The sequence below is a fragment of the Pteropus vampyrus genome, unplaced genomic scaffold (genome assembly GCF_000151845.1).
Source record: "Pteropus vampyrus isolate Shadow unplaced genomic scaffold, Pvam_2.0 Scaffold68, whole genome shotgun sequence".
In the NCBI taxonomy this organism is placed as follows: Eukaryota; Metazoa; Chordata; class Mammalia; order Chiroptera; family Pteropodidae; genus Pteropus; species Pteropus vampyrus.
In genome coordinates this window covers 732602-744244 of record NW_011888849.1, presented here as the reverse complement: position 1 = coordinate 744244, position 11643 = coordinate 732602, and the positions used below count along the sequence as shown (strand labels likewise).

The 11643-nt window shown below is 31.7% G+C and overlaps 2 protein-coding genes across 6 annotated transcripts in view; one reads left to right on the top strand and one right to left on the bottom strand.

The window, feature by feature from the left end:
- The window catches only part of PDE6C (phosphodiesterase 6C), a 39926-nt gene extending 37874 nt beyond the window's left edge, over nt 1-2052 (top strand). The window contains exon 21 of the mRNA XM_023531435.1: nt 1896-2052. Within this exon, the coding sequence (XP_023387203.1) occupies nt 1896-1954 (59 nt within the window). The 3' untranslated portion in view covers nt 1955-2052. The remainder of the gene's footprint in view (nt 1-1895) is intronic.
- A 2472-nt stretch (nt 2053-4524) lies between these two features.
- Nucleotides 4525-11643, bottom strand: part of LOC105293067 (protein FRA10AC1) — a 27963-nt gene continuing 20844 nt past the window's right edge. For all 5 annotated transcript variants that reach the window (XR_002780740.1, XM_011361548.2, XM_023531432.1 and 2 more), the window contains 2 exons: nt 7891-7969; nt 4525-5681 (listed from right to left, as the gene is read on the bottom strand). Coding sequence is in view for 4 of the 5 variants with exons in the window: in XM_011361548.2 (XP_011359850.1) it covers nt 5639-5681; nt 7891-7969 (122 nt within the window). In the remaining variant the exon portion in view is untranslated. The remainder of the gene's footprint in view (nt 5682-7890; nt 7970-11643) is intronic.

Below are 11643 nucleotides of genomic sequence, written 5' to 3'. Positions count from 1 at the left end.
AAAAAAAAAATGCAGCTCGCTGCCAGCATTAATTTCATATAAACACGCTCTTTGAGGCTGAAGCAAATCTGACTGGTTCTCAGTGTGAAAATAAAATATAAAAACTGTTCTTGGAGTTATTTCTAAATGGAACTTGTCTCTCAGCCTAATGTAACAGAAATGTGTACATAAATTGGATTCACCAAACAAATCTTTGGCTAACTGTTTGAGAACGATGTTAACATCGCAAGTAGGAATGCTATGTTTTCTAGGATTTGACATTTTTAGCGACCAAGAATTACTGTATTTTGTAAATAGAAATACCACTACTAAAACCAGAATGCTATAAATAGAATGATGTTATTTGTTTCCAAAGACTATCAATATACTAGAGACAAACGAAATAACAAACGCGAAATATTTTGTGGCAAACTTTGGGGGTACGGTTAGGACTATAATCCGTGAGTTATCTGGGGGTAAACACTGCAGTTGCAAGCATGCTGCTGGCAAGTATTCTTGGGGCAAATGGGAAATGGATTAACATCTTCGGAAAGCCTCTGTTAAGATGCTCAGATCAACCACTAGTTCAACAGATGTCTCAAAATGTCATCTTTAAAGTGGAATGCTAATGTGATGGCTTCATATTTTGTCTTGAGAGTTCAGCACTCAAAAAAAAGGTTTTGTAGGAAATTCTTATAGTTTGATAAAGAAATCATCTCTATGTGGAAAGGCCTTATAAAATGGAAGATACATTTCTTTTAGAAGGTTCTATTATGTTCATACAGACTTCATAGAGGAAGAAAGTATTTTGCTTAAAAGGTTAAGGTTGTCTTTTAACAGAATAAAAATAGAAGTTTCTGACTCCTTGAAATCCATTCACTTACATACTTATCAGGTGTCTATTTGGTACAAGGCCTTCTGTGTTAGGTCCTAGGGAACATGGGGTTCTTACTTCACAGATCTTACCATCTGGGAGGGAGCTGTATATTAAACCATAAATGAATAATTGGTTATCTAACTATATAATAGAGAGGTGACATGAGGTGTACACGTGGGGCAGAGGGGAAGGCTTTCCTGAAGAAGGATGATTATTCTAAACACTACACACAGTAGTCTTTGGCTAAGCAAAGAGTAGGGGTTGGGAAGGAACAGAATATGTACAAAGGACTTGAAGAGGTAATAAGCTTGGTGCAACTGAAGAACTTAGAGTGGTGTAGCTGAAGTCTAGAGAGAGAGAAGGCAAAGTACCAGATGAAGCTGGTAATGTAGGCAGCTCTGCCAGATAGTGTGTTGCCTTGAATGCCTTGCTAAGGATTTGTCCTCCAGAAGAGTAATGGAAAGTCATTAAAGGGATTTAAATAGGAGAGAGATAAAATCTAATTTGCACTTCAAAAAGATGACAAAAGTGGTATTTTACTGAGCAAGTGAAAGCAGGTTATTTCTTAACACAATTAAATTTTATCTTTATCTCAATTTTATAAACAGAATATCAGGTCCTTAAAGTGGCTCCTGACATTTTTTTAGTATCCACTGTATTGGACATGGATCTTCTATATGTGCATAAAAAATTACTACTGAAATTTTTTCCTACTACACTGAGAAGTCTCTGTGAACTAGGAACATCACATCTCCAGGCAACAAGCTTTGTGCCTGGCACAAAGCAACAACTCAGATTCCCAGATTGTGTAGTACACTGGTTCTCTTTGAGAAACAGATGCTGTAACTGGCTAATCATTTATTAGATTCTATTTTTTAGATGGAATGGTTCTGAGCATGAATTCAAGTTTTTAAATGGTCAAATCTTTAATATCTGCTGTAAGTTAAAACTATTAGGCTATAAAGTTGATGCTAATATGTTTGAATAAAAATACTATATATCCACTGATTTCCAATATCATGTTTTTCCTTTTTACTAGCTACAGAAGATTCAGGAGATGGTGATGACAAAAAGTCCAAAACTTGTCTAATGTTGTAATGTAATCCAGTTGGCATAAATGTCAAATATTGTTTGCACTTTTGAAGAAAAACAGAAAATATTTTTTAAAACTGCAGCAAATTTTATTCAGCAAACCATCAACCAGCAGAGTAAAAGGAGTTTCAGTTGTGGCACATCTCTCTTGTGACTATCAAGAAAAAATATATTTCTAACCTGAAAACCCCAAGGGTAAAATAAAGTTCAACAAAAGTGCAAACTAAGGTGAAAATGGGTGAATTTTTTTTTTTTTGGTGCCAATTCGTTTTAAATTAAAAATATATAATCCTGAAACTGATCACCAATTCTTTTTTTTAAAGTTCTTATTGTGCTTACTTTGGCAGCACATATACTCAAGTTCTTATTAATTAGATTCATTTGCTAGGGCTACCATAACAAAATACCACAGATCGGGTGGCTTAAACAACAGAAATTTATTTTCTTACTTTCTGGAGGCTGGAAGTCCAAGATCAAGATTTTGGCAGGGCTGGTTTCTTGTGAGGCCTCTCTCCTTGGTTTGTAGATGACAGTCTTCTCCCTGTGTCTTTACATGGTCTTCCCTCTGTGTGTCTGTGTCCTAATCTCTTCTCATAAGGACATATATTGAATTAGGGCCCACTCATATGACCTTATTTTACCTAACTTACCTCCTTCCATGCCCTATCTCTAAATACAGTCACATTCGGAGGTACTGGGGATTTGAATTTCAACATATGTCTACTGAACTTCAACGTGTGACACAATTCAGTTCATTAACATTAATTGTGATTTATACTTCAAGTCCCTTCCTGAACTAAAAATCAACATGTCTTAAGAGTAAATACAGTATAGAATGTATAAATATGTAAATGCTATATAGAAAACAAAGAAAAAGGATGTCAAATGTTATTCCATCTGAAATGCGTATCATCCCTTTCCTTTACTTTTTATCCTTGATAATGGAATGGTAAAGACCACACCGCTTTTAGCTTATAAAGTATGTCTTTATCCTATGCCCACCCCTCTCCATAAGTCTGAAATCAATTATTTGATGTGTAACTAAGAAATTTTTAATATTCAGAACTATTCTTCTTAGTGAAAGAATTATCACTTTATAAGACATTATCTGTATAATCCCAATGCAAGTTAAATCAGCTAACATCATACATTGTTAAGCAGCGTGTGACTTGAGTATGTAAGAACTTCACTATCAAAAACCATTTCAAAGGACTTCGACAGAAGTTACTTTAAAAAAAAATAGTTACTAGAATGCTCTACTAGGCATTCTATATGTTGACTTGTCAAGAAAAAATAAAGACAACAGAATACTTCTACTACATGGTGTGTGTCTGGACATCAGAAAAATTTAAGATTTCGTCATTTACTTATCTATAAACACAGACCAAATTAGGAAACAGACCAAGTAACAAAAATTACACCATGGTTTTTTTTTTGTCAAAAGATATCTAAATTACAATGAATTGAATGATGACCTATGAACCTCAAATGTTTTGTTATACAGGAGGTATTAATTTTAAGCAGCAAAGAAATGTCACCATTTGTTATATTTCTACAAGTTAAGTACTTAGAATCCTGATTGCTGCTCTCACTTTAGAATATAAGGTCCATAACATGAAAGATTTTGTCTGTTTTGTCTGTTTTGTTCATAGCTCTATCTTGGCACCTAGAGAATGCCTGATATAGGTAGGTCCTTGGTAAACGAGAAAAGTATTTTGAATAGATTGCACATATCAAACAGGTATGAATGAAGAATGTCTATAATAAAATATTTTTAGGGAGGAAAAAACTCACTCAATATATACACCCAATGAGTGTTGCCTATTTAAGTCATCATCTTGGGTAAGTAGTATTTGTATACCTTATTTCTATTATTTAAAATAATTCTGAAACTCTACTTCTAGGATTATTTTAGAAACTGCATAAAAAATCCGTTCCTTTACCTTTATGTAATTTTTGACCCCAAAATATCAGTCAGCTCAAACAACTTCCCCTCCACATTTACTAGAAAGCAAATTGTGGGGCATTTCCAAAAATAAGGACTTTAGTTAAGAACAAATACTTCATATCCCAAACCAGTGGTCCACTGAACAACACTGCCTGCACTATAGCCAGGTTTGAAATAGGTCTGTTGGAGATTTAATCTTTCAACTCAACATACTGAGGCCTTTTCAAATACTCCTTAAAAATTATGACTCCCATGATCTGTCGCTGTGTATGAATGAAGTAAGTGTGATTATATGTAATGATCTAAATTTATAAATGAACTTGATGTCCATAAAGCATATGAATTTGATGTCCATAAACACCTGCAATTCCAAATATATGAATCTATTTTAAAAAGAATATCTGTAGTCTTCCTAGTCAACATTTAATTTTGCATTTATTTTCTGATGACTACTAAACTATATTTTATCATAAAAATTTAGCTACATATATTCCATTGTTAATTATCAGTTTTGCTGCTGAACATTCAAACATTTTTTCCTCAGATATCAAGAGTCTTTTTTATTCACTGTAAGTAATTAGGTAAAAAAAACAATTTATTTAAGAAATGATGAGGCTTTCAAACAATGTTTAACATTAATAAACCAACACTGATTTATTGTTTTCTGATAGTTTAGAAAGATTGTATAATTACTTCCTAGACAGTTCCTTTGTAGCAATGTCCAGCACAATGACTTACACATAACAGAAGCCTGAAAAATAGTTATGGAATTAATAATAATTTAATAAAAAGAAAATCTCTGATACTAACCATTTAAAAATCATGCATCTTCTCCTCTATGCACCTCTTTGCTCTTTATAAAAGTGGGTTTTTACCCTTCAAAATGAAATCAATAAATCTTTTAGAAAATTAAATGAAAACTATGAACCCTTTCCCAAAAAAAACCAAATATAGCCACAAACATGTACACATATTCTAGGAGTGCTTAGACCTCTTGGGGGTATGGACCCTGAGTTAAGAAGTAACATTTTATAATATATCCCTGCATGTAAGTATATCCATATTTGCATAACTATATTTGAGATAAGCTCTATGCAAATGATATTATGCCTTTAAATTATCTTATTGCATAAGCTCTGTTGGAGAGTCAACTTTTGTGAACACATCCTGTTTTAGAGCTCATTTGGCTCCCTGTGGTATTAATTTACTCTATAATAAATGACCCACATACTGGAAAGTCAAATTTGAGTCTAACAAACTCCTTTAAGTGGTAGGGGTAAGAAGTAAGAGAAAGGTAAAAAAAAAAAAAAAAAGGAGGTTGGAATTGGTTGTTATTGGGAAAATAGGTGCTCACAAGAAGATGTCAGTATATCAAAGGAAAAAAATTGATGATATACTTAATCTACTTTATAATTTTAACTAATTGAGGCAAGGGAAGAGAAATGTGAATCAGTGAAAAAAAAAATGCTACGAAATAAAGGAACAATGGAATCTCTGTACACTGTACTAGCTCCCTCCATCATCTAGGAGCTGCAGGAACACAGTTGTAGGTAAGTAACTGAAAGATGGGGAAAAGTAGCTCCAACACAACTAATGAACTTCCAAAGCATCTGACATCTTGAGAGTGGCCGAATTTTTATTTCCCAAGACAAACCACTCAAGCTGCAACTTGAAGATAAAACTTTTTAAAGAGTTTCAAAGTGTACTTTCACATTAAGGAATGTAGGCTTTTCTCTTCCAAGTCACAGAAATAAATCTTGAAAATACTCATCAAATTCTTCTTCCCTATTTAAAGAAAAAGTACATATATTGATTAAAATCGACTATTAGAGAAAAAAATTACTAGGTGACGCATTATATGAGATTAAAAATATTTTAAATCAACATATTTGCTGCATATATCAACCTATTTCATAATTCAGCCATCAAGTAATTCTTAGCTTCTATAATAATCATAACTTTACCCACACTGATTAAAGTTAAAATGTTTTGTATGTTGGAATCTCTCCCTAAATGTATTTATGACCTAAGATTTTACTTTGATGTACTCTGTAAAATGTCATTGCTTTCCTTTACTTTTCCAGTTATCTTTATAATTTCTCTGTTAATTCTCATATCAAATTATAGCCTGATAGAGAAATAAATAAAAAAGAAACTATTTTAAGGAAAAATATAAATCTTACTCCTAGAAGTGGGAAAAATATGCTTAGGCCGCAAGTTTTTATTACTAAGAGAATAGAAATTATGTAATTGTAGCAAGTAAAAATTATGTCTAAAACAAAGAACAGAACTCTGAAAGGAGATATTATATTATAATGTGTTAAAATACTATGAAAACTGCAAAGTAAGTATTAAATAAATATTAGTGCTAGGAGTCAGAGTGATACAGTGGAAATGGCACAGGTTTTCAAGTCAGACAGGTGTTTAAGTCCTAGCTCTGTCACTTATTAGCCGGGTGAGCAAGTTACTTAACTTCTCTTGCCTCAGTTTCCTTTTCTGTAAAATGGAGAACATTACATATCCTCATAGAGTTGCTGTAAGGATTAAATATATGCAATGTTGCTTTTCTTCCTTCTGGGAACAGGGAATCAAGCTGAAAAAATTCAGTCTATCAGTCTCTTTAGACAACACTCTTTTAGATCAGAGATTCACAATGGAATTCCATCATTTGGTCTTAAATAATTGTGAATGCATAAAGCCATCACGACCACGTTTAAACTAAGAAACAATTTAATTACAGAATCAGATAAAGTTGATTTAAGAATTATCTGCATTTTGGCATTCCCCATGCTACAGTCCCTCTTCCCTAGCATGACAGCAAAATGTAGTAGAATTTTTAAAGTTGTTCTAAGAATATAAATATATAAAATTAGCTGAATCTCTGTGTGGACTCAGATGTTCAGTACTTGATCAACGTCAAGTTTTTATAAGGTCACAAAGAGTTTTGGATTATGAAAGCCTTCTTAGGATTTACTCATGTATCTTTATTGCCTAAAAAGATAAGATCTATTCTGCCATGTTCAGCTGTAAAGCTATCTAAGAGAAAGTTATATGGTTGAAAGTTTAGTCAATAATTTAAGATATAGCAATATTCTATTTACAGCAATAACTTTTTAATAATGTGATGTATAATGACCACATTTGGGAACTCTGTGGCTAAAATAAGTAAATAAAAAGGTTAAAGATCACAGAAAAAAAATAATTTTGTTTAAAAAGCCTCTTTACAACATACTTGAATTCTGGTACACTGAGAACATATCATATAATTAGCAAGATGTTATATAATCAGCTTAAGTTAGTGAATTATGACTGATTTAATAGTCTCTTTCTATTATGAACCATTATGCTGAGGGACTAACAAAATGGGACTAAAATTTATTTGAACAATTATAGTTGTATTGTACCAAGGTACTTTACATTCTTTATTTCATTAAAACTTCAGAATAAACTCTATGCAGTAGGTATTATTTTATCTCTTCTAACAGATAAAAGTTCAAGTGGTGAACATCCCAATATATGACAAGAACTAATAACATTCCAGCCACATCCAGACAGTTCTTCCAAACCATAACACAGAACAATTCATGCACTGAGTTGTCTTTGGAGGCTAAGCTGGGTGTTGGCAAGTCAACTTTTACACCTGTATATGTCTTCAAGGAGCTCCCCTGTACAGGTTTATGATAAATAGAATATCATGGATAGACCGGTCTGGAAGCTAGTAAACAACCCTTCTTTGAAAGATTCTAAGCAAAAACCAGAAAGTCTTCTGTTAACGTGAGCTGAGGAAAGATTTATTCACCAAGAGGAAGCTAGACAAGTTGGCTGTTTATGGTGACAACGATTGCTGGGGATAAATTCTGATCTTACCAGGCTATGTAGTCCTTGGCATTAAACAGTCATTCATGATGATAAGTTTTTTCATTAACTGTTATCAAGAATGGCTGTAGTCATAGCTTCCTAAGGGCATGTATTATCTATTAATATAAGAACTTACTGTGATTTTTCATCAGTCTCTGGTAATGGGCCCTTCCAAAGTTCAGATTCTGAAGTACTTTCTTTCTCATCAGGGTTTCCTGTTCATTTAAAAGAGATTTTTTTTTTAATGTATTATATTTAAAATACTTTTTGAACTACCAATGCAATTAAATTAACTTCAGATTTAACTGCAAGTTAGCTTCAACTTTTATGGAAATTCACTCTTACAGATCAATAATTTATTTTTAAAAGTAAATAAGTAAGCTGAGATATACCAATTTCAGCAAAAAGACCATGGATTTAAAGTCTTATGGAAAATCTCTCTAAGTCACACTGAGGTAAAGTAGCAATTCCACTATTAACTCTTATAAAGGAATGATCCCTTGCAATATATGTGGTAGTCTTTGATTTAGTTTCTTATTTTTATTGATCGAACAGAAGACATGCAGGTTAAGATTTTTGTAGAGAGTATATTTATATTAGGATCAAGACCTCAGGCACTGAAGTAGTATGTAGGGACAGCTATGAAAAAAAATTGTCAGCCATTTAAAAAAATTAATGTTGATTATATTAATGAGAAGAGGCCTTTTCCAGTGAAGAAAGAGGCATGTCATACATTGTTAGGAGTAAAAATTCTGTAAACTTTTTATTGAGAAAATTCTGGCAATATAGATTAGCTTAGAATGTATATACCTTTTGACCAGTCATGCTGTTTTTAGGAATTTAATTATTTACTTGAAATAAATAAGTACCTCAGATATATGTACTTATATGTCCGTTGTATAATAACAAAAAAAAAAAACAACCAACATCTCTACCAATTAGGGATTAAGATTAGTTAAATAAAAACTATATAGCTGTTAAAAAAAAAAAAAAAAAAAAACACCTTAGCATAATCTGTATGTATTACCATGGAAAAATATCCATGCTATATCAAATTTTTAAAAAGTTACAGAAAGCATACATAGTATAATCCAATTTATGGTTACATTATATATACCTATATATAGGTATACAATATAGTATTATATATGTATGTATATGTATGTACACATATGTATTATAAGTTTGCAAATCAACCGAATTTAATGATTATATTACTTGTGGGCCTAGGATATTTTTACTTTCTATTTTAAGAATTTCCAATTTTTTTTTGTATTTTAAACAATGATCATGTTTTATCTTTAAGAATCAGTAAAAACATAAAGATACTTCTATTTTTAAAATATAACAAAATATAGACATGTTTCCAATGAATCACCCTGTAGTAGTCAAATAAAAATTATCAAATACTGAAAAATGTATTAGGAGGCAATAAAATTATGCCACAGAGTAATTACATTAGCAAATAAGTCCTTTCCAATAATGACCATTATTTAGTCTAAAAATGAACTGATACAAATTTGTCTTGTCAATATAGAATATCAATACGGAATGTCCCTTAGTTAAACACAACACAAAAATAAAACAACCCTGATATGCCACAGTGGTTCTAGTCTTTTACCTGTTGGACTTTGATCCTTGAATCAACATGCACGTCTGAACTTTGGTCCTAACTGATTCCATTCTGGCACAAATGCTAACAAAAAAAATGGCAAAAAAAAAAAAAAAAAAGGCGGGGAAGGAGGGTATTTCTAACAATCTACATACAAAGATGATAAAATTATAAAGCCTTGGGAACAAGATTCCCACTCAATGACAGCCAGTGTCCCAAACTGAATATGAGAGAAGAAAGATTTAAAAGTCTTATTTTTATGAAAAAGAAAACACAGAAAATGAGGTATGCCCCTCCCTACTACCAGAAGTTTGACCTGGCTGAGGAGTGGTAAGGAGACTTAGGGTTATTTCTGGAAGATGGAGGAAGATCAAGAGGACTGGGAGGAAGACAGTGGAAGGGAGAAGGAAGAGTAAATGAAAGAATGAATATAAATAAATCAAGGCTTTTACTCAAAAAGCTTTTGAATAATGAAAAATTGGAATTGGAAAAGAACAATTTTTTTTCTACATTGTATAGGACTTTACATCTCTCATTGGCTATGTATTGTTAGAAATGGATAAACTAAAATAATATTTCTTGTATTACGCTGTGTGTGTGTGTGTGTGTGTGTGTGTGTGTGTGTGTGTGTGTATACACTATTTCATCCTCTGAGAGCATAAGTGTACCAGTCTCATGCCTGTTCTAGAAACTGTCACTATATTTCATCTAATTTAGGAGAAGGACTTGCTGATAAATTAGGATTCACATAGTGAGAAAGGAAGTGTCAGTGCTTTAAGACACTTCAAATATGCTGAAAACAAAATTGGTATAAACTAAATAATTTATAAGGAGTATGTTGTACTCCTAAATTAGAGGGCTGCCTCCATTCCTTCTTCATTAAATTTGTAAACAATAAATATCTTTAATTTTCCATTTGACTATTTTCTCAGTACAAAAGTTCTGATTATTGAACACTTAAAAATCTTCCTTAAGAATTATACTAAAATGTTAATGTTTACATTTGAACGGTGGGATTTGGAGTAATTACTAAAATTTTTCCTGACTTTGCCATAGCAAATATATATTACTTTAAAATTAGAAAAAAAAATAATTCTTTAATTTCTTTTTTAAAAAGATTTTTATTTAAATATAGCAAATGTATAACATTGTATTAGTTTCAGGTGTAAAAAAAAAATTCTTAAGTTTATAAATTTCCAAATAAGCCTAGAAATCTTAAATTTCTGAATTTCTATCAAATTACTCCAGAAATTATAAAATGAATTAGATATGCTGTTGAAGTACACTTTATTCTTAGGCCCTAAGCCTATGCAAAGTATTTAAGAAATTCAACACTGTATTACTGTTGAGATGCGAGGGTACTGTTTGTTACATCACAAATGGATGGCCCCTCATGGACCCACAGGAGATTCTGTTCACAAAACTCTGCCTGAAAAAAAGCTAAACACCTGCGAGCTCTCTTTATCAGATGGGTACAATTAATCATTCTACTGGGAGTTTCCTTCTTTGGTTTGTTAGGAAGAACAGTGATAAATTTGTGATCTACTTTTACAATTATGCAGGATTTTTTGGTAAACATTTTTCTATATTACTTTTAGCTTTACTTTTCTATTCTCTTATTTTTCCATTATTCTGATTTCACCTTTAAAAAAAATCTTATTTTATTTTATATAGTTTTGTAAGTCATTATGAATACTTTATGGAATGTTGCAAGGAAAAATATTAAAATCTGTAGCAAATATTCAATAAAATCCAGTCTGGTTTGATCCAATCTTTTCAAATCCATAGGTCTTATTCCAACTTCATTCCTGTTTTTCTTCCTTCATATTGTATAATGTAAAACTAAAATATGTACCTATTGTATTCACTGAAAAAAATTTTTTTGCTCTTAAGAAACTTTTAAATGTTCTAAATTGGGGGAGAAATCATATACATTTGGTCTTCTTTCTATGCTTTTTCTCATGTAATACAAAAACAAAAAATAATTTATATCAGAGCAAGTCACAATTCATGGAAAATCCAAACTACAAATAACTTGAATCTATTTTTATTAAAGAAAGAAATACTTGATACTTACTATTTACAGAATTTTCTGATTTCTTTGACGATGAATGTCCTGAAAAGAAAACAGCACTGTTTTGTTAAGAATCATCTCGCAGTGGTGCAACACGAGAATTCTCCCCCATACTCTAGTTCCCTTTGTAATCTTACAGTAAAGCACTTCACTGTTCTAATCATTTGTGTTTCTTAGACCTCTCTGCCTAATTAAAATGTTAG